Source organism: Notechis scutatus, chromosome 1 (assembly GCF_049901735.1).
Source record: "Notechis scutatus isolate UNSWTSFEM ecotype Mainland chromosome 1, rNotScu1.2, whole genome shotgun sequence".
NCBI lineage: Eukaryota > Metazoa > Chordata > Lepidosauria > Squamata > Elapidae > Notechis > Notechis scutatus.
In genome coordinates this window covers 76,457,127-76,480,827 of record NC_142009.1, presented here as the reverse complement: position 1 = coordinate 76,480,827, position 23,701 = coordinate 76,457,127, and the positions used below count along the sequence as shown (strand labels likewise).

The window sequence follows — 23,701 nt, the reverse complement described above, 5'->3', positions numbered from 1 at the left end:
TTGCTAAACATACACTCTTCAAGAGGGCTACTGTACTATGTTTACATAACAAAAAATTACAGTAGATTAAAACACCTATATTTTCCTCTATGAGTGCCATAACATACTTAAGAAAACTCAGTTTAAAAAATGATGACACGAACAATTATGCAACTTAAATTTTTACTAATCTTAAAGGCATATTGTCTCAATCAAAATGACCATTCATTTCTGCCTTAATGGCTAATTAGTGCCCAGTTTTGTACAGGCTGCTATTTAGTGATCCTGACCTCTGTATACCATACAGCTAGGTTACAATCTAAGCTGATTTTCTGTACTGTTACATATGCAAAACTTCATATTCATATAGATACAAGGACACACACAACATACACACACCACATACACAAATGTATTTATGGTATACACATAGATATGAACTTCAGACATTTAAACTTATTTTATATATCCCATTGCTATAGTTGATTATGATTGTATTGTCCTAACACATTTCAAAATATATTTTTTTTCAAAATCTTGAATATGTATGTTTTTGGGAACAAAAATGGCCGAATGAAGTATTTTTATGAAAGTTTATAGTAATTTAAACACACACACACACACACACACATTCTGGCATATTTTTTTGTAGGCCACTTCTTACATGTCCATGAGTTGTCACTTCATATGCAGCCTTTTTTAGTTGTATGCTGATATCAGACCAAGTACTTAAAGAGCTTGCATTGTGACATCACAACACACTTTTTTATATGTCTATCATCTCCTTCATTATCTCCAGCTTACTTTGTGAACTCCATTGGCTAAGGCAGCATTTTGTGTATATGGCCAGACAGCAATAATAAAGGAAAACTACTCAATTAACATGTAGGTTTCTGGCCCTTTAGAAATTAGGGAAGAAATTGATCATGTTTATTGCTAGTAGGAAATCAATCATACTTGCAGCATGACTTACAAATCAGTTCAACTATACATGTCATTGTTGGTTTTATATTTTATACTTTTGTTAGGAAGCTGCGTCGGCTCTCCTTATCTTGCCATGAAAAACATCTCATTTTTATGAATTACTTTCATGCTTTGAGTAAAGTCAGAGAACGAGGGGCAATGGATGTATTTCAAACTTTTCTAATAATAACAATCACGACAAGAAGCAACCAATGATTGCTGGCAATATTCCACCAGCGCTACCCGAAAATGTTCCTCTCAGCCAATGGTTGACCGCTCTTCAGCCTCGGCTCACGACCTGCTTTCTGTTGCCACGGTGCTAGAACGAGACCATTTCTCCGGATAATCCCTCCCCGGTCATCGCTCCGCCTTCTTCTTCTTCTTTTTTGCTTCGCAGAACAAAAATCCGTAGAGCAAGCTCGAGTCGAAATCTCGCGAAGCTAAAGAAATCTCGTAGTGAGATAGATTGCCATTCTGTCAAAAGATTCTGGCGGCCTCCTCGATGGTGACTGAGAGAGCGAGCGAAGTGGCTCCGCGATAGGGTGAGTTTGTTGGGGTGGGGGGAGGACAAACCGGGCCCGGGGCAAGCCGCGGGGGGGAGAAGGGGGAGAAGGGGAGAACGGCGCGAACCCTTGCGCGAGGCTGGGGGAGTGGCCAGTCTCTTGCCTGGCGGGTCGATGGGGCGCTGCTGAAGAGTTAAAGGACTTCGGCGGCGGTAAACGACAGATCCCATTTACTTTGTGTGCGCGCGCGGACTCTCCTCTCCCCCCGCCCGGCAGACTCTTGTCGAAGCCCTGAAGAAGCGGGAGAATTGAGGGGAAAGCGGGTGGCTCCCGAAAAGGCGGAGGTTTCCTTCCGGACTGGGTTTCTAAGTTTCTTTACACACTGTCCGGTGGGCCATCTGACATCCCCTCAGACCGCGCTCACCCTCCTCTCTGCCTCTCTCTTTCCTGTTGTCAGGATTGCAAATCTCTCGCGAGGGTAGATTCAATTTGGTATAAATAGACGAGCAACCACCAGGCACCGAGGTCTGATTCTGCAGGGGAGAGTTTATAGCCCTGGTAACTTCCTACGCTGAGGCTAAATTCGGTTTAAAATATAGAATAACGGAGTTGGAGGTCTTCTAGTCCAACCCCCTCCCCCCACCCCCTACAGGCAGGAAACCATATGCCATTTCAGACAAATGGTTGTCTAAACTCTTCTTAAAAACTTCCAGTGTTGGAACATTTACAACTTCTGGAGGCAAGTTGTTCCACTGGCTAATTGTTCTGTCAGGAAATTTCTCCTTAGTATCTGGATTGCTTCTCTCCTTGATCAGTTTCCACCCATTGCTTCTTGTCCTGCCCTCAGGTGCTTTGGAGAATAGCATGACTCCCTCTTCTCTGTGGCAGCCCCTGAGATATTGGGACACTGCTGTCATGTCTCGTCCTTCTTTTCATCAAACTAGACAGATCCAGCAACGGTTCTTTGCTTTAGCCTCCAGTCCCCTAATCATCTTTATTGCTCTTCTTTGCACTCTTTCTAGTCTCAACGTCTTTACATCATGGCGACCAACACTGGATGCAGTATTCCAAGTGTGACCTTACCAAGGCATTATAAAGTGGCATTAATATTTCACGTGATTTTGATTCTGTCCCCGTTTATGCAGCTTAGAACTGTGTTGGCTTTTTTGGCAGCTGCAGCACACTGCTGGCTCATATTTAAGTGATTGCCCACTAGGATTTAACTTAACAGAGGAAGCCTCCTGTTATTTGTGGGGCCTGGTGCCCTGTGCTTGGGACTGCTTTCTATGGTTTCATTTTCATGTGTCTCTTCTATTTTCCCGCTCCCCACAAAAAGCCCTGCTTAGCAAATTATTGTTATGAGGAATTAATGTTACCTTTTAGGTTGTAGTTGCCTGCTTCTGACTGATGAAAAGCAGTGTGTATTCCTCTCTTGTCCTGTGATTTCAGGACACTGAGGGAGAATTGCTGCTCCAGGGTATTGTAAGAGTCTGGGACTCTTTCTGCCTTCAGAATCTATAGATTAAGATAGGTTAAGATATGCAGTCACTGTGGTGTTTCTATGAAAACATGCTGCCTCTGTGTATGTTTAAGATCCAATCTATGTTTAGTGTGTTTATAAAATTATATTTGATGCATGACTGGAAATATATGGAATAGTCCTAATTTTCATATATTCCTATAGCGGTATAGAACCACTGTATAATTATTTAAAGAAAAAAACACATGTTCTACAGAAAAGCAAATGTATATGCTCTTGTTGAAATTTAAATAACAGATGCTTATTTCTGAGACCATTTTCATGCAAATTAGCCTATTCCTATGATGTTTACCAAGGTCACATTTACTACTAAAATATTAATGACAACATGCTTTCTATCCGTGGCATCAACTTGGTCCTGACATCCCAGTGGTATCAACTTGTTCAGAAGAGTATCGAAGTGATTTCCCAGAATAACCTTTCTATATTTATTCAATATTAATAGTTTGTTTAAACTATAATTTTTGTTGCTTTTTTATAAGAGTGATAGAACATGGTATTTGGAGGTTACTTCAGTCACAGAACAGGTTTATTTTATATCCAACACAGGTGTGATGGCCCCTTACTACAAGAGGATACTAGTAATACTGTTTACTTTTCAAGGACTTCTTATAACAAGTGCTTTTAATGAGGATGGGGATGTACCTGAAGAATGGATTCTCCTGCATGTAGTTCAAGGTCAGATTGGTGCTGGAAATTACAGCTACTTGAGACTAAATCATGAAGGGAAAATAGTGCTTCAGATGCAGACTTTAAAAGGTGATGCAGACTTGTACGTATCTGATGTAACTCTTCACCCCAGTTTTGATGATTATGAATTACAGTCTGTAACTTGTGGTCAAGATGTGGTTTATGTGCCAGCACATTTTCGTCGCCCAGTGGGAATTGGAATTTATGGTCATCCCTCTCATTTGGAAAGTGAATTTGAAATGAAAGTGTACTATGATCAAACAGTTGTAGAATCTCCATTTAGTGGTGGCTCATACAATCCAGAAGAAATGAAAATGAACCAGAAGAAGTTTCATTCAACAGAAGATGAGTATCAAGATGAGGAATCCGTCTTCTGGACTATATTGATTGGAATACTAAAATTAATACTTGAAATTCTCTTTTAGATTTATAGCTTTGGGTGTGAGCAATCTGTATAAATAATTGAATAATTGCTGTTCTAAGCTGTGGATCGGAAAATAAAGCCATAATTATTTTTATAATGTAAACTTTTCCCAGTGCTATATTGTAGCAGGCACAGTATTTGTATGGTTTTCTCTAAACTGATCAGGGTGAATATTAACGGATGCTACAATTCACTGTGATTTTCAATAAAACTTCAAAATTGTAGAAATATGAATTCATGCTCAGTAATTCATCACATTTGTTAATATATTTACAAATAATATTTTATATATATAAAGATAGATGTAAGACTATCTTCTTTGGCCAAAATAGAAATACGTGTGAAAGATTTGAAGAATGGAAAAGACTTCATCTGCTTTTCCAACCACCACTAAAATCTATTTTAAATTGAAGCAACCTGAATACAGAATTACTTATAGGCAAGTATGAAGATTTCAAACATGAAATGTTGATGTTAGAATTTTTAGCCCACTAATTCCAAATAATTTTCCACAGTGCAAGTCCACCTATATCTACTTAAAAACCATGTAATTATAGATTCATAGTTATCACCTACTAGGAAGTACCACCGTACTGGCAGCTTCAGGGAACAATACCTGAGCTTCCTTGTTCCAGAATTCCTCCAAGGTCTATGGGATCACTGGAAAGGTAGAAGCTGAAATGTTTTGAAAATGAATACAGTATGTTCTGAATAAATGCCTCGAAGAAGAAAAATACTAGGAAAAAAACTCTAATATTGCACCACCAGGAAAGGAATAAGAAAAAAAAGGACTGAGTTGAAATTTTTGCCATATTTGCATTAATTTCAAGAAGCTGTTCAGAAAACTATGCATTGCATTACACTAGAAACTAAATCATTTATCACTGTATGGAACACTAGTATGTTTCCAAAATTGACTTGCTCTCTTAACACCTTGGCATGCATTCGTACTCATTTTCTGGTCTTAGCATACAGAAGAAATGAAAGATTAGAAGAGTATCAATAATAAGAAATTAGTAGAATGACAACCATGTTTTTGTTCTAAACTGCATGACAGCTATCAGCTCAAATGGCCAGAGACTCCTTGTAGAAGGAAAGAAATGAGAATTATTGAATTCACTTGATTTAAATTAAGCTTGGTTCCTATAAAACACTTTAATTCCACAATAACAGCATCATATTCAAACAAATAAGATGTTAATTGATATGCAAGAAACCTGTATACTTAGTGAATTGTTTTGTGATTTAGAGATAATTGTTACTCTACTAATACCCTTGAATTTAATAATATTTTCCTTTGAATAGGATGGAGGACAAAAGTAATTATTCTGCAATTGTTTTTTATAAAAATTATTATGCAGAAAAGAATCTATAAGACAAATTATAAAAATACAGAATAGAGATATGTTCACCTCTGTCTTTAATGGAACAAAAGATACTGAATAACCTTTCTCAACATGTTAAAATTAAAAAGAGTTTTATTTGGTGAAACTGTTTTTGAGTGGTGTTTTTCCTTGTACAGTGGTAAACAGAATAGCACCAAGTTTAGCACTAGTTTTTGTGAAGTTAATATGCAGTTATCCTTCTTTGCTGCTCTTCCCTCTTCTTCCTCTGCCCCTGGGAATTGGGGGTTGTCTTTCACAACAGTCACAAATCCAGCGACCTACAAAATTAGAGCTGTCAATTAAAAGAAGACCAATTGCCAAGTAGTCTAAAAAGGCTACTGCAGCTGTATGTGGGAAGTGGGGATATTAATGAGTATGTAGCATATGTTTGTTATAAAATTACATTTGTAACTCTAGGTTTTTATGCCCCTTCTATTAAAGATACTACACTAAACTGACCCCATAATCATATTCCAGTAATGAATGTACTCAGATTTAAGATATTACATTCATATTCACTCCCTTAAATAAATTTTAAGATGCTGTAGTATAAACTAATAAAATATTTAGCTACACTCAATGTCAGTAGAATGGATAGTTAACACAAGATTCACTTCACATAATAGATGTACAATCTTTTCAAAAGAAAAAAAGCAACAATCCAAATCTTGAATTTTAGTTCAGCCTCTGAACAAGTATAATTGATATAATTTACCTGAAGGGATAGCACCAAGCCCCACACAAAATGTATGATAGCCACGATCACACACATCACAGAACATCATTTCTTCCTCATGGTGAGGCTGCCCGCATATAATGCATGTTTTACACTCCATACATTGCCAAGGATAGGTCTTAATTATTGCAACAAGCTCTGCAGACATATCCAAACAGGAAGGATGTCCTAGATCAAAACCAGTATCATTACTAGAATAGTTATATGAAGGATCCTGACAAGACTAAAATGATTTTATTTTATAGAATTTACTTTAAATCAGTGTATCAAATGTGCTTATTAAACTTTAGTAACTGCAAAAGTTGTAGTTTGTTATTTTTGTTTCAATTTAAATATATAGACATGTTTAAAGCAGATTTGTTACTTACCATTGTTTTCACATTGGGAGCAGTGAATAAGTGCTTCAGACTTCCCTTTCTTGTTGGACTCCTTACCCTTCAGACAAATTCCACATATAGCATTTGGAATGACCTTTGGCTGGAAGGGTAGAAGAGGGCTATAAATTCATTCCAGAAGAATTGATACAGGTTTTTTTTTTTCCAAAAAAATGTGTGTTATTTAAATTTCTATAAATTAACAAACCTTCTGGGTGGTGTAGAACACAGGATATGATTAAAAATTGATAGGTATTGATTACATGAAAAACACTGGAATAGAGACTATTTTAAACACATGCAAAGTGAAATAATATAATGTATAATAAATCACAACTAATGAAATCAATGAATTTTTAAAAGGATAATTGAATTTTTAATCTTATGTAAGATGAATATGTATGAAATTGCTAACACATAATTCTTCAAATGTTGATTCAAGCTAATCCTATTAACTCTCCATGCAGTATAGTACTGAAATTATATATTGAAAATTCTAAGTATATTTTTGTCTTAATGCACAGGCAGATTAAAACCTGTTTATTTCATCAGAAAACAAAATAAAATTTTATATAGATGTAAGCAAACAAGCTGAAATTGATACTTTGTGAGGATAAGGACCAACAACTATCAATTGCAAGCAATTTTTACATCTGCACAGAAAACAAATTTTATACATGTACATTTGTTCCATGGATTGCATCATTATATTCTGTCTTCCTAAACTGAACCTATATCTTCAATTTGTACAAACAATACAAATTTTTTACTCTGTGACTGACAAAATGTGAAAATTATAAGGAGTGTCTCTTTGTAATAACATTATTAGAATTTCAAGTATCTTCCCTAATCATAATCTTATACCATTCATGTCAACAAGCACTTTTTTTGCATGTAAGATCAACTACTATCATTTGAAAATGTATCAAGTCATTTCAATTCCAAAAACCCCTCCCACCACTACCTGCTCCACATCTTTGGGGAATCCTAAAGTGTAGATTTGAGATTAATATTGGAGGGAGAAAAATATAAGTTCCTCTGATCAAGTAACATTGGATAATCAAAAGTACTACAGATATTTAATATATCATTTTTATGTGGCTTGTAATGAAAGCGTTTATGTAAGTTACCTTTCAATAAATTGCTTCTTAACCTTAAATATGTAGCTCTCAATTTGTCTGAATTGTTACAGTAATAATTGCCAAAAATTATCAAACAGATTGGTGAAATTATTTGAATAATGTTTCTTTCAAATTTTGATACATTTCCATATAAAACTTTAATATATAACAGAAAACAATGCACATTTAATATGTATAACATTTGAACTATGTAACTGGAACCCCACGTATGCTACCCTGATTATTATTTTCCCCTTTAAATATCTGAATTTGTAAAAAGACACAAATTATTAAACTCTATAATGCTATAAACAAAACTAAAACAGGTGCAGTAATTTATATATTTTAATAAGATAAATTTTAATCTTATTCTTTGGATATAGTTTGCACGTTTTTATTTTCCCTGCATTTATGTTCAAAGACAACAGGTCCTGCCAGGGCACCAATATTTAAGTTTGACATTGATAAATCAGAACATGAAGGAAATGATTCTGGTGAGGAGATTCTAGACCAGAGGTAGATTTTTTTTTTAAGCTGAGTTGGGTCTTAAATAAGCATCTATTGTTCATGCTATAACAGTACATTTCCTGCAGGAAAAGATACTAAATGAATCCAACACAACCTCTAACTCTGATACCAATTTCTTCTCATATTACATTAGCAACATGGAAACATGGGTAGATGGTTGCTTACTTTATCTAAATAGCTACAAATTACAACGTAATAATTGTAACAACAGTTTGCTCTTAATAGAAAAATGGTGTCTCAAAGTAAGAATGAAAACATTTTTGCTTAAAGAATGAAAAGTGTGTGCAGGCATCACTCTGCTATACACATCTTTTATCAGGAATATTTTAATAATGCTGAAAAAAGAGTAGATTTGAATTATTAAGATTAAAAATAAATTTAGTTCTAGAAAATTGCAATTATTAACTAAATAAATATAAAATTTGAAGGAGTTAATATGTATTTATTATGTATTGGCCTAATTTCAGAAATTATTTATGTAGTATGTTCGGCCTCCACAGTTTTGTTTAAACACCCACAAGGTTCTCTTTTAAAAGATGACAGAGGCATTCAATATTTTTGCTTATTTATTTTTTTTAAAAAAATCATAGTCCACCTGTTTTATACATAAATATAATGAAATGATAAAGGAGTCTAACATTCACAAATATCTCTACAAAATAATAAATAACCATGGTGGAAACAGACATATATTTTTATTTTGCTATTCTAATCCTACTTGCATACCTTTTTATACCCTGCTCCTCCCAAAGAATAAACCCAATTCTGCAGCATTCGCCTTTTGTACTGCTACATTCTATAAAGTTCATTGTGTTTTAAGCTATATCAAGATAATAATTAGAAAATACACTAGCTATTTCTTTTATTGTATGCATACCTACTGCTACAGTATGTAGCAGCAAGCTGCGTCTCAATCACCCAATGCAAAACTATCTTTCTGTTGCTATACCTGTACTGAATTAAGTGCAGTTAATATTTCTGTGCAGTCTAGGTACTGCACCAGCAAAGAGGCATTTAATAATAATGCTTTCCCCAAATCTCAATTCTATAAATCTAGGAATAATATAGTCACAACATACTAATTTTAAAACATCCAGAAATGGATATCTCTCTTATAGAAATGAAGAAAAAGCAAAGTCTATTTATATTTAGGAACGATTCTAAAAAGAAATTAAAATGACATTGGGGGATTACTGGAAAACATTGCCTGCCTGATTTAGTGATTTTCTGGACATCCTCAAGTTAACAAGCAAAAGAATAGTAAGATTTTCAATTCTACTGCTTCAAAAATTCATTTTAGACTAAATCTGCAATTCTGTATACTGGCCAAAATCATATTCACCTGTCAGTTCTAAATGAACCAAGGGCAATGAGTCTTGGTTTCAGTGACTTTGGGACTTGTTGAGCCAGGTTTTTTGTTTTCGTGAAACTGACTGAGTAAACCAAAGCTGGAGAAGCAAAGAGTAGACAAAGAGAGAAAGCTACCCTGAAGCAAGAGAGTAGCCAGTAGGAGTCAGTAGGAGAACATGTTGCACCTTCATACTTCAATAAAGCTTTGTGCTTTGTGTATTGGATATGAAATGATATGTCTGAACCACCCAATGGAATTCGTAGCTTATCCTCCAATACATAAATAAGCATGCTGTATTTCTAGAAATTATACTGCGTGGAAACAAGCCTTTCTTCTTTTCTAAGCAAATTAATGTAAATCAGAGTGTTACGGAATATGAAGAAAGAATGGGATAATCAGTTAACAGATTTGTACTTCAAACTTCTGTTTTCTACTGAAATATGCAGACATGGATCTCTCCCTTACTCTGAGAATACTGCCATGACAATTATAATCATCAGTTCTTCATCTTTTAAAACAATAGCTATTGAGAAAGGATAATAGGAATGATGCCCCCATTAAAAAAGACAGATGGTTTAACAAATTAATAAAAAGCAATCTGTCTGCTTAGAAAAAAGGTAAATATAAGAAACCCATTTGTAATACTTGCAATATATGTATTAACATTTTGCTTATCTTTCCTAAAAGCTCTTACAGTTAAATTTTAGTTTTAAAATGCAAATAGAGAAATAATCTAATATATGGGGTGAATACTATGCAATAAAATCATGGTAACTATTAATGGTTTCTGGGAATAATTAAATCCTATTTGTAGATTTATTTAGGCACATGATGTATCAAATGCAGTCAATAACTGACAAAGATTTCATATCATTTTAGTTCCATAACACACATTGTATTAAATATTTAAAACTAGTTCTTTTATAGAATTAGTTACTCTAAAGTGGAAAAAAATGCACTGTTTTCTTTTCGAATCAGTCTGTATTTTCTTTTTGGGACCAAAATGCACCTGATAATTCTCATATTCTAACCTCATTAAGATTCACTTTAAAGAATTCCCAGTAGTTCTCCATAGATCAACTATATATGGATGGGTTTGAACCAGTGACCAGTAATCATTTGGATTCATTTTTAAACTAAATTTTGAAGAATATATATAAAAAAATAAAATTACCTTTAGCAATCAAAATTTTGTATATTGGTTTTTCTAACAGTGACTTCACAAGAAACTAGCCAGGCATTGCTGTATGCATGGATTTTTCTCACATAATACCTCAAGTTCAAAATTTTCTAATGCCTTCCTAAGCTTTCATCTTTGGATTTCATAAGTTAATTATATAAATTACTACCACACACTTGAAGCTGCATTGAACTAAAACATTTTGCAAGGCTGTTACTATGTAAAAATAGACATGTCTACAAAAAATTAAACATTTTCTGTATCATTTTTAAAAACTTTTCCTTAAAAGAAATGGTTCCTAGCATTTAATATTTTTGTATTTGAAACAATGCATTTATGCAGTTAAATTGTATTTGGAATCTTTTTTTTCCCAAAGAAAGCTACTCAACACTAACTGAAAAGTGATTGGAGTCCTGTACTTTGTATGATTCTGTAATACATTCAATATATAAGTTACGTGAAAGTGGTTTACAATATTTCAAAATCATTTTACTTGTACTATGTAGCTTCTCAGGCTTCATACTACCTAATCACTTTTTGGATTACAGAACTATTTCCTTAACTTTCTTCCTTACAACCTTTCAAAACAAAAACATATGCCTTATTCTGTGTAAGCAAAATTTACTGGTAAGCAAATCTTATTGGTAAACAAATAGCTTTCAGTTATTTTATTTATCCTCAATATAAATTTCAATCTAAAATTTCAGTTAATTCAAAACTGAAATTCACCAGTAATACTGACAATTAAAAGATGTTATATAATGATCACTGTTTAAAATATAATTCTTTAAGTTCTGGTAAGCTTAAACCACTTCCTCTATGTCATTTTCTTAGGAGTATAAAACCAAAACTATACCACAATATCTCACTTAGAACCCACCTTCTCTCCAAATCCTCTGTCCCCAAACTATTTTTTAAACTGCCAAAATAATGGCCTGTGGCACGGTTCTATTCTACAAGGCTAGTACAACCTTCATTCAAATAAGTTCATCTATCTTCTCATTCCGGTATTCTTCATAAAATGAGAGCAATAGGGAAAAGAAGGCCAACTTACGACCTTCACTGCACCTAACAGTGAGGGTTTTATTAGACTAACTGAATATTTCATCTTAAAAAACAAACACTGTTCAAGCCAAAGCTTGTCCTCCCAACTTCCTACACATACACAAGGGGAATTGTTTTAAGATTGCCAACACCAAATTATATTATAAACAGATTACATACTTTTCATCTGGAAAAAGTTAAGAAAATATAAATATATATGTACAATATTCTAGCTACATTTTACAGTGCTAGTCCAGTTCATACTGGTCAGCAAGCTATTTTAAACTAAAACACAATGTTATATTTGATATGCAACTATCAACTTTTTGAAGCCCAGAAAACAAAGCAATTTTCCTTCACCTTAGCAAAAAGAGGGAGAAAACCCATCTTAATAATGAGATCTCGTGCTGTAATTGCTCAGGAACCATTTAGGTACAGAAAATAGAAGCCACTCCACAGCCAGGGTAACAAACAATAAGGCCCCAGGTAAAAATAAAGCAACAGGAAGTAAGGAAGCAAACAGAAATGCACAACAGGAGAGTAGCTAGGCAAGTATAGTAAGCAGACGTTCCATATTTTGAAAAACAAAGTTAAATATTTCAGGGAGAGAAGCTGATCAGTAAAGAAGTTGAGTCAGGGGCTTTTTTCTTCTACCTTGTACCCAGGAACCGATTTGGATACAGATCGTTTGGAGCCCTCTTTTCTTGGAGTAGAATTTCTCTCTCTTGTTTTTTGTTTTCCCTGCAAAGGTTCTTCCTGGTTTTCTGCTGTGCATTCACCTTCAGACACATTGCCAGATGAGTTGTCCTGTAACATGAAGAAAACTATTTTTTGCTTCTTTATATGGGAGAAGCAAACACAAAATAACATTTTCTACACCAAACACAAAACAACACATTCTAAACCTCATTAATTTAGTGTATTGATATATATTCTTAGTATATTTTGACAAAGCCCAATGATTCTGCCCAGCATATACAAATAAATATTTAGAAAATGTTATGATAAACTCCATAAAAAGTATATAATAGGATCTAAAATGTAATTAAAAATTTCAATAAACTTCTGTATAAAATAGACCAAACCACAGAAAACCCAAAACTCATTGCTGGAATTAAAAATATATCTGGCACACACACATTTTGGTTTACCGAATTGCCTTTGATTTTCCTCTTTTCATCTGCTCGCTCTTCTGCATCATCTGAATCTCCATCACTATCCAGTGCAGCCAGATCTGGATCTAAGGGGGGCTCATAAAGAGCTGTATTTAGTGGCAAATATCGAAGTTCATCTGGAGAGTATCTACAATTAAGTAAAAAAATTTAAACTTGCATTACAAATTGAAATAGATGGTGATACAGAAAAAGACAAACCAAATTTAGTATTTTAGCAGTCATTTACAAAATTTTAACCATAAACTAGAAAGAAGTGCAATTTGTATATATGGGTATATGTTATATGTATACACAATACATACATTAATCAAATCTTCTCTAAGAATCAAATATTACGCTTGAACTAGTATACAGCCCATAATAGGTAATACAACCCATGCATGCAGAAATCTTCACAGAGTATTACAAACTACATTTTTTTAAAAAATCATTAGCTTAATACAGTAAATTTCTGGTACCTTTTATAGTACTCCTGAAACTGGCCTGGTATGAGAGCCACTGGATAAGGACTAACTTTTGTCCTTTCTGTAGGTAAGATTTTATATTTTCCTTGAGGCACCTGGATAATCTGTATTGTTAACACAAAAATAAGAAACTCATTGCCCATATTTCTGAATAAATTAGCTTTTCTAAATAATCAAGAGATATTTCTTACATATCACATCCATGGATTTGCCACACATGCATCCTTTATATCATGTAACTTAAGGTACATGTTTGAATGAGCCTATTATCAACCAAACAATAGATCATACAACTGATTTAAAACTCTGTGATATTCAAGAGTATCTGAAACACAGATGTCTGCATTTATTTTCTGGATCAAATAATATGGCAAATGCACATAGTATCATATAGGACAATATATAGTTATGTAATGTAAAATTCTATCCTGCATTTAAAATTTCTGGTTGACAAGTATGGATAATTATTTTTGTCTATCAAGCTATAAAAATAATCATACCAAAAGGGGGGAATCAAAATAATTTTGTGACATTATCGTATTTTTTGCACTATAAGTTGCACCTCACCATAAGATGCACCTAGGTTTAGAGGAGGAAAAAAAAAAAAATCAGGTGGAGCCTGAGAGGACCACAGATAGGTGTCCTCTCATGTGCCAGCTCTGCCTATCGACTCCTGCACTCTGGAAAAGAGACAGAAGAGGTGAGGTTCAGCACTGTAAAAGGACTCCACTGCCGCGGCCCGGCTGCTATTCACCAAAGTACCAGCACTGACGCACAGACATTTCCACCCGCTTTTGGGGGAGGGGGGAGAGTGTCTTATGGAACAAAAAATACAGTACATTTTACTTGAAGGTGAAAGATGAAAGAAAAGATATTGTCACATATTCTCCCTCATGTAAACAATTCAGAACCATATATTAATAGAATATGGTTGTATTTTTTATGCACTTCTATGTTTAAATGTATTTTTTTATTTCATCATAGCTGCTTACAAAGTAAAATACTAAAACTACAATCATAGTTAAAAATGCATTAGCAACCTGATCATAACTGTTAATTTCGTGTCATTTGAAAGCAAAGAATGAACAACTGAATTGGGAATGAAACTAAAACTAGCATAGCAGCTTTGATGGAATGGATTGTTCAAATGTTTATCAAAGCAAAGCAATTTTTAAATTTTTTACAGTCCTGCATTCTCCTGCTGCAAGAAAACTCATTTTTACTGTTGCACAAATATCAAACCCAATGTTACTTTGCATCCACAATATAGTGTAGATATTCACAAATAATACAACTCAACTTTACTAGCTGTTTCTAGTGTTACTTTTCCTTTAGTGTGTATGCAATGTTTGCACTTCTTACATTTTTTCTTTCTAGTGTGCCATTACAATAGATCTCTCAGGAAATCGAATTACAAGCAAGCCTCTGCTTACAGAAATTGAAAGAAGAAAATGCAAGTATCCTACATGTGTTTGTAAATCAAAGTAGGCCCGTCTTTCTTCCATACGTTCACGGTTTAAGTTGCTGTTGAATTCTGCAGCTTTCTTGGCAGCTTTCTTAATATATTCTGGAACTTTACTTGCTTCAACTTTTTGGGTATTCTGCTGCTGCAATTGCTGAAACAATTTATTTCCATTAGTTCACAAAAGCTGTAGAAATTTGATATCCTGCATTTTATATTGCTCTGTATTTGTAAAACCATTCATCATAAACAATTACTTACAGAATACTCTTTGTAGTGGTCAGTTATTCGTTGACGTTCTTTCTCTTGAAGTATAACCGAGTACTCTGCATGTTTGGCAGGGTATTCTTTAATCATCAGATCAATGACTTCATCACTTCGTAAGGCAGTAAGACCTAAATTATATCAAAAACAAGTGGTTTTGTAAAAAATAAAAAATCAAGAAGGTAAAATTAAGGTCTTTGCTTTTGTGTTTAGCCTTTTTAAAAGCTTGTAACAATCTAAAGTCAGATCAATTAAGACACAATATAATTGGCAACTGCATATTAACTCAAGAAATTAAATTCAATATACAATGTAAGAATTACGTTGAAAGACATTTCTAAATTGATTCTGTTCCAATTCCTCCCAACCCATTTCTATCCACAACATTTAAATATCTTAGCAAATATATCTAGGAATTAGAAATTAGGAAACAAATTTCATCTTCATGGAACAAACTAAATTTAACCATCTTTTCAGGAATACTTTTCAAATCTTCATAATTTTATTAGTATAAATCTCCAAAATTATATAAATGCTTGCATACCACTGCCCACAATCAATTATTCTGAGATGGGGGGGTATATAAATATGATGAATAGGTATGTAGGTAGGTAGGTAGGTAGATAAAACAGATGTGCCTTTCTTTTGTCCTTACCTAAAGTACACTGCGTTTCCGTAATGACATTTAGTTCTCTGAGGTAAAGTTTCTCTTTGTGAGAAAGATCTCGTCTTTCTAAATCTCCAAGAAAACAATGGGAAAAATAGTAAGAAAGCATAAATTTCTTCAAAATATGTAATATTAAAATTATATTTCCATCAAAAGCTTGAATTAAAAAGCTAATGGTGCTTAGTTTTCCTGATTACAATACAGAAGTGGTTTTTCCAAGTTCTTTTTAAACTTCCAAATCTAGCTTACAGTTCTTGCTCTTCCTTCTGGAAGGATGAAGTCCTGTCCAGGTCCAACTCTATTTAGCTTTTAAAATCAGCTAAGATTGGAACACCATACCAAAAAAAATAGTGCCAGAAATAGCATATTTGTTGCAACTGCCAAATCTGAGAAACATTTTGTGTGGGAATAAATAAAACAATGCTATTTGTCCTGGTGCTCTTTTCCACAAACTTAAGCACACAGGCAAATTCATGTACATAAAAATAAGAATGAACTGCAAGAAAGCTCCAATTTCAAATCAGGGATGACTTCAAAAAAATTAAAGAAGCATTAGCATATGTCTGAGGGGCTGCATTTTCTATGAAAAATAAAATATATTGATTCGTACATTATCCTTATCACAAAACACATACACGAGTCGATATAGCAGTCCTAATTTTACACAAAAAAGCGGACTTTCTCGTATAAAGCCGGTGAGGGGGAGCAGCTACGGTAATTCAAAATAAAAATGGGAGGCGGGAGTCTCACTACTGAAAGGTTTAATTGTTCACTACCCAAAAGAAGAGTGAGTGACAGGGGGCTCTCTTCCCTCCTCGGAGGCCCCTGGTCAGGAGTCCTCCCGCGGTGCCGCTGGGGAAAGGCAGGCGCTTTTTCCCTTCGGGTTAACTGTTCTCCCCTGGGGGGCATTATTTTTTCAGAGGTGACTGGCCGAGGATTTTTCAACAAAAATGGGCGGAAAACGAGGCTTAACTCGGTATATACAGTAACTTCAAACATATGCTAAACTCTCACAACTGAGCACAGAGCAGATATGAAACTTTACACTATTTTAACATTATCTATTTCAGTGGTTGCCAACTGATGGGCTGCGAGAAAATTTTGGTGGTCCGCAGAGAAATGTCACCTCCAGAGCACCCCTAAATTAATCCAGGCTGTGCAGAAACACAAGGCTGCTCCACCACATGGCCTGTGGGAATCCTCCCCGCCCACTCACTCCTTACCCGGCAAACTTGCCTACTAAATTACTATTTTTCCTTTTTCCGACCATCAGCTGTTCTGTTGTGCCGGGAGAATTAGATTAGCTAGGAAGCAGGAAATGGTTGGATTTCTTGCTTTCTAGCTAGTCTTTAGATCTTCAGCTTTGCTTTTAAGCACAGCCAAACCTCCCTTAGGACTGAAGGTTCTATTATTTAGTGCAGACTCAGCAAGCAAATTTTATAAGACAGACTGAGCTAGCCAATGGCAGATAGATAGATCATTGAATGATTCTGTGAGCAACTCAATCTGCTTGCCTGCTTTGCCTGATTTTGGGTAAAAGTTGCTCTTTTTTTAACAAAAAATTAATATTTATATAAATATAGTATTTACATACAAGCCATCCCCAGCCAGTCACATGATCACCAAGCCACACCCACAAATTAGGCCATGCCCACAGAACCGGTTAGTGGTCCCTGGGATTTAAAATTATGAGTTTAGTGGTCCCTGAGGTCCAAAAGGTTGGCGACCCCTGATCTAGTTCAGTGCTAATGGCTTGTTTTAACCAGATGTAACAGATTTGCAGCCATTTATTTAATTCAAATCTGTGAAGTGTGGGAAAGAGTTCCCAAGGGTTCCACCTGTAAGCATTTCCAAACAAAAGCATCAGACCACTAAGACATTTGATCATCTATATATTCTTGGAAGCACTTCTAAGACACGTGAACAAGCCTATCTGCACTGTGTGTACATTTTAACATTTCATGTATGTGTAACATGAATACCTGGATATTTTCGCTTAAAGGAGGTTACCCCCAAGTATTCACTAACTTGTTCTTGAAGCATATAATATTCTCCAGTTTCATCTGGTGGCCATTTGTATTCTATCAGGTTTTCAGCTGGAAAATAACTAAAACTAAACACAGAAAATCAAATTATTAAATTATAAGGATTTAACTCCACAATCCAAACAGAACCCACATTCAATGCCATGTGCTCTGTAGTAACACTTTTATATATCTATATTCTTAATAATTTTGTAGCTCACTAAAGTGGAAAAATAGTGACACATTTATTATATTTCACCTTTATTATTTTGTAGTAACTCAAAGTGGTAAATATATACAATACACCTTTCTTCTATTTTTCCCAACATAAGGATCATTTAATTACTCTAAAAATACGTTTTCTGTTCCCCATTTTGAACTATCAAGAAGTATCTATCTCCTCTATCCAAATACTTCTGCTGGCTATCTTTATACACTGATAGCACATTTCAGTGTTCTAATTCATGAGGATTCTGTATACCCTAGTAAATAAGACAACAAAGACCATGCATTTATTTTTGTTGAAAAAACAATAATATATCAAACTAGAGCAACTTTTTAAAAAATGGCAATACCTAAGATCTTGACTTGAAGTCTCACAACTTCGTGAGCTGTCCCCTGAGCCCATGCGACGTCTTTTAGATGGTTGGCTACCATCATTTGAATTTTCTTCTATGTCATCCTGAAATGATACCATAATGTCAAGTGTTGAGCAACAAAATACCAAGGCCAAAAACACACTTATCAAGAACATGAAGTATTTGGATTTGAAAATCTTAAAGAAACTGTGAACATCAAAAATAAGTCAAGGAGTTACACAGGGCCATGATATTTTTAGGGAAATCTACAAAGCCAATAGGTATAGGTACTGTACTCTAGAATATATGTTAATACTATATACAGCATGTTGGAATTGGGTACAGGTAACCCTCAACTTACAACCACAACTGAACCCAAAATTTCTGTTGCTAAGCGAGACAGTTGTTAAAGTTTTGCCCCATTTTAAGATTTAATTTTCCACAGTTGTTAAGTGAATCACTGCAGTTGTTAGCATTATAGCTGTAAAGTGAATTTGGCTTCCCCATTGACTTTGACCATTAAATATGAACCAGTTGGCAAGCATCTGAATTTTGATCACATGATCATGGGGATGCTACAACAATTGCGTGAAAAAGTCACGTTACTTCTTTCAGTGCTGCTGTAACTTTAAAAAATCACTAAATGAACTGTTGTAAGTTGAGAACTACCTGTACAGTTCTTGGTTCACAGTTAAGAATCACACTTTAGGGACTTCCGGTTTGAGCTTCTTCGGCGACAGACTGAAACCGCGTCTCTGCACGGTTTCGATCCGTGATCGCCGCTGGAGCGCCCCGAGCCGGCTGGTTTCGGGGCTAAGCCACCCCGTAGAGGTGGTGAAGAAGGGGGAGACTGCCTGCAGGGTTGAGGAGAGCCGCATCTCTCCTCCCCAGCTGGCCATTACTCCCTTTCCCAAAGGCGGTTGTAGCGGTGGTCAGAAATGGCCACCACAAAGAAGAACTCGACCGGAAAAGAATGTGCAGGAGGAAGATAAGAAGATAAAGTTTTGGTTGACTGGGTCAAACAGCAAAAGCAACAAATAAGGTACCCTGGAATTGAAACTATTTAAAAAAAACCAACAACATTGTTCCCTAAGAAGATTTCTAAGCTGCGAAGGAGAGAGAAAAGGGAAAGGATTTGGGTTTTTTTCTCCTCTTCCTACACTGACAGCTAAGAGACTTAAGCAAGAAATTGGAAAAAAATCCACTTTGATACTAATAAGACATTTAATGCTGAAAATAAAATTCAAAGGGATAATAAAGATTTCTGGATAACTAAAAACTTTTGAAAACAGGAGAGAAAAAGAATAAAAGGGCAGGATCTGGAGGGAGGAGACTGCCTGGAATTAAAAAGAAGTTACAGCAAAATCTCAACAAGATTTCCAAAAGATACATCTTAACTGAAACATCGCAACAAAATAGTAAAACCCCAGGAAGAGAAAGTGAAACAAGAAACAAGAAGAAACAGCTTGGGACTATTTGGATTACTTGGTGATCTCTGGATTCTTGGTTATTGTATTTGAATGACTAAAAACAATCAGGTGGTTGTTTAAAACTGTTTAAAATGGCTCCACTTTTAGAAGAACTGAAAATGGAACTTAAAAAGTACAAAGAAGATGCACAAGAAGGGAGAGGTTCTTTTGGCTTCGTATTTCAGTTCTTAGAAATGGAGATTTGGAACTATGAGAAACAACAAGAAATGCTTGCAGAACAAGAAGATTGGGACAAAGAAGAAGCCATCTTTAATGAACAAGTAATCTTAGGTGGGGGGAAAAAAAGGAAGGGGGAAAGAGAATGGAAAGTTTAAGATTGGGAAAAACAACTCCAAAAAAAATAATAGAGTGAAAAATAAGTATAAAATCAGAAAGCAACAGAAGAGGGAAATGCAGAAGAGAGAATTAGAAGTAGAGAGACAAGGAGGTAAAAAGGGGAGGAAGAAGAGAGGGAAGAAAGAAAGGAAAAGAAGTTATAAAGGACAGAAACAAATATAGAGAAACAGGGCCTATTGAGAGATAATGGGAGAAAATCTAATGGAAAAAGGGATTCTGCAAAGGTACATAAGATAGTATTGTTATATTAGAAATAGAAATAATTTCAGAAAATATGAAACTGTATGATTAAAATGTTTGATAAAATAGTTATCGTAACTTAGTGGAATGCTTGTCAATAAATAAATGTAACAAAATTAATATTTAATGATTTACAAAACATATGTGAAGAGAAATAAGGGAAAAATTAATTATGGAGATTATATGTGTCTTTAAGGAAGTATGATATTTAATTGAAAAGAAATGTTAAAGATGTTAAAACTTTAATGATTATTAATGATAGAACTGAATTGGAATGGAATGAGGGTTTATAATTACATATATTTATAATCCTTTTTTAAAAAAAGAATATAGTGTGTATTATAAGAATGTACCAAGCAGAATTCGATTGGAAGTTATGTATTATTATGTTGAAGGTCATAACCTTAAGGTATATATTGAAGTTTAAATAAGAGTTGAATGGATATAATTAAAAGATATAAAGGTGTCATACTCCAATTAGTAACTACAGGAGAAAATTTGTTTAATGAGAAAAGATAATATGAAATTGAAACAGAACAGACAAAAGTATAAATATAATTATTTGAATTGAGATGAGATAAAATAAAAATGAGGAAATTAAAAGAGGGGAAAAACTATATAGAAAATGTAGAATAGTATAAGATATGGAATAGAACACAAAAATGAGCATGAAATTGAGTTTGTGTCTGTATAAAGAAATTCAACCCGGGGCCATGCTATTTTCAAAAAAGATGTTTTACTTGTATTTTGTGTGTGAAAACCCAAATAAAACTTTATTAAAAAATAATCACTCTTTAAAAAATAAAATAGTACTGTCATCCTGAAGGCAATCCTAAAGCAATTTAAACTTGGAAACTCTGAAATCAATGTGACTTACTTCTTAATAAACACATTTGATGCTTGAAAGCAGGTGGCCAGGTAGGAGATGCCAGCTTTATTTTCTTTTTATATCAATTGGCATGAGACCTTAATATTGCTGATTGCTTATTGTACCCTATGACTATCATTAAGTGTCATACCTTATGACTCTGGACGAATGTATCTTTTCTTTTATGTATACTGAGAGTACTTACACCAAGACAAATTCCTTGTGTGTCCAATCATACTTGGCCAATAAAGTATTCTATTCTATTCAATTCTATATACTGTAGGACAAATTGTTGCTAGCTACAATACTTTTCCCAGCATTACACTAAACAAATGGGAAGCAAGGAGATGGCAATTTGGCTAACCATCAAAAGCCTCATCCCCATATTCAGGCTATAAATGTACTGCAGGGTTCGCCTTCTTCTTAGATGAGTGGGCCTGCTGCATCTTTCAGGAAAAAACAACAGCAAAGTCTCTTTTCTTTCTCTTTTTTTTTTTTAAAATAAATTTTATTTGGTTTTTCACAAAACATAATACAAATAAAACATCTTTTTTGAGAATAGCATGATCCTGGGTTATCACTTCTCCATCCAGACAAAAACTCAATTTCGTATTTGTCTTTGTGTTCTATTCCATATCTTATTACTATTTTAACATTTTCTCCATAAAGTTTCCCCTTCCTTGGTTTTTTCAACTTTGTTTTTAATTATCTCATACCTATCTAAATTCAATTATATATCTTTTTCTAAGTTTCAGTCTTTCTAATCATTGTATTTATACTTTTGTCTGTCCTATTTCAATTTCATATTTTCTTTTCTCATTAAACAAGTTTTCCCCTGTAGTTACTAATTGGAGTATGACACCTTTGTTGTATCTTTTAATTTTGTCCATTCAACTCTTGTTTAAACTTCAATTTATGCCTTTACAATTTATAACATTCAATATAACACACAACTTCCAATCGAATTCTGCTTGGTACATTCTTAAAATACACACGATGTTCTTAAAGATATATAACAATAGTAAATAAAACACTTATTCTATTCCAATTCAAGTGCAAAGTCTCTTTTCGTTGACCTCAAGTCTACATATTTGCGATTCAACCTTTTAAGAAGAAAAAAAAAATCAAGCTCCCCAAGAGTCTAAAGTGACACCGAGTTCTTAAAAAAAACAAAAAAAAAACACCTCTCCTTCAACCCGGATGCCCCACTGTTTATGGCGAGTTGTTCAGCTGTCAATGTTCTTTATTTCCTTTAAGCGAACTTCCTTTAACTTCGGATACGCTAAAATTCTTCGACTTCTGTTCAGTCCTTCAAAGGAGAGTTAAACGGGGGAGGATCCAAGGAAATCCAACAACAACAACCACAACCACCACAGCGTATAACACCCGGTGGCAAAACAGTTTGACCTCTAGGTGCCTTCAGAGAGTAAAATACTAAGAGCTGGGGGAGGGGGTAATATTGAGAATCAAAGCCGAAAGAGCCGGGATAAGCATTGGGGGAAAGAAAAACAAGGCTGCCTCGCCAGGGAAGGAGATGCCCGGTCCCAGGAGGCGATGAGGCGGAGTCGCCAGAGACCCTCCCGGGAGGCTCCTCCTCTTCACGGAAGGTGGTGGAAAGATTTAAAATCCCAGCCCACGAGGGGTCTCGCCGCCGCCCTCCACGGAGGAACGAACGGCTAGCCGACCGGCGCCCCTCGGAAGGGGAGGAAAATGGCGTAAGCCGACGGGGCATCCTCCTCCGCGACGGACGGTAGGCACCGACGGAAGGAAAGGGGGACCGAGAAGACTAAGGTAACTTCCCAAGCTCTACCTGAGCGCCGCCTCACCTTTAAAGACTGGGCTCCGGGCGTGGCTGGGTCGCTGTCGCACACCCGCGGGGACAGCACCGCCGCCATCACCGGCCACGGATGGGCTGGGCTAGAGACCGCTTCGCCCTCTCCTCCCACGCGCCAGCACCTCCCCCCCCTCCTCTACACACACCCGATTCAGGCCCGGCGCCACCTGCAGGCCCGGGGATGGCAATGCAGGCGCCGAAGGGCGGAATCTTTTCCTTCACGAGTAGCTTCTAGCCTGGAATTGCGGGTTCAGAAATGGGGCGTGAAAAGCGTGATTTAGAGCCCGCGCTATAAATGCATGCCTTTACTCGGTCAGATTGCAGTTTTATTACGAGCGGCAGCTGTTTTCTTAAAGGTGTTATGTCACCATCTGGGGGAGGAATGGGACAACTTGATGCGGCCAACTCCCCACAGCGAATTCACTGCGGGACAATTCAACGATTCAATTTAAGTATTTTAAATAATTTTAAAAACATTCAA

General features: G+C 35.3%; 3 protein-coding genes across 8 annotated transcripts in view; 2 read left to right on the top strand and 1 right to left on the bottom strand.

Annotated features, from left to right (window-relative positions):
• Positions 1–1,318: 1,318 nt before the first annotated feature.
• C1H6orf120 (chromosome 1 C6orf120 homolog) lies at positions 1,319–5,590 on the top strand. Its single transcript, XM_026669505.2, has 2 exons — positions 1,319–1,484; positions 3,535–5,590. The coding sequence occupies exon 2, from the start codon at positions 3,540–3,542 to the stop codon at positions 4,098–4,100; it is 561 nt and encodes a 186-aa protein (XP_026525290.1). The 5' UTR covers positions 1,319–1,484; positions 3,535–3,539; the 3' UTR covers positions 4,101–5,590.
• PHF10 (PHD finger protein 10) lies at positions 5,560–23,300 on the bottom strand. 6 transcript variants are annotated; one of them, XM_026669498.2, is made up of 12 exons: positions 23,213–23,300; positions 18,450–18,556; positions 17,833–17,963; positions 15,839–15,922; positions 15,181–15,314; positions 14,924–15,073; positions 13,452–13,561; positions 12,958–13,120; positions 12,473–12,625; positions 6,589–6,697; positions 6,200–6,388; positions 5,560–5,762 (listed from the first exon to the last, which is right to left on the bottom strand). In XM_026669498.2, exons 1-12 carry the CDS (start codon positions 23,279–23,281, stop codon positions 5,677–5,679), a joined length of 1,485 nt encoding a protein of 494 aa, XP_026525283.1. In that variant the 5' UTR covers positions 23,282–23,300; the 3' UTR covers positions 5,560–5,676. The 6 variants fall into 6 exon arrangements, with proteins under 6 accessions (XP_026525283.1, XP_026525285.1, XP_026525284.1 ...); XM_026669500.2 differs by having other exon boundaries at positions 12,970–13,120; XM_026669499.2 differs by having other exon boundaries at positions 15,839–15,916.
• The window catches only part of ERMARD (ER membrane associated RNA degradation), a 37,628-nt gene continuing 36,897 nt past the window's right edge, over positions 22,971–23,701 (top strand). Inside the window, exon 1 of the mRNA XM_026669494.2 lies at positions 22,971–23,177. The gene's annotated coding sequence lies outside the window, so the exon portion shown is untranslated. The remainder of the gene's footprint in view (positions 23,178–23,701) is intronic.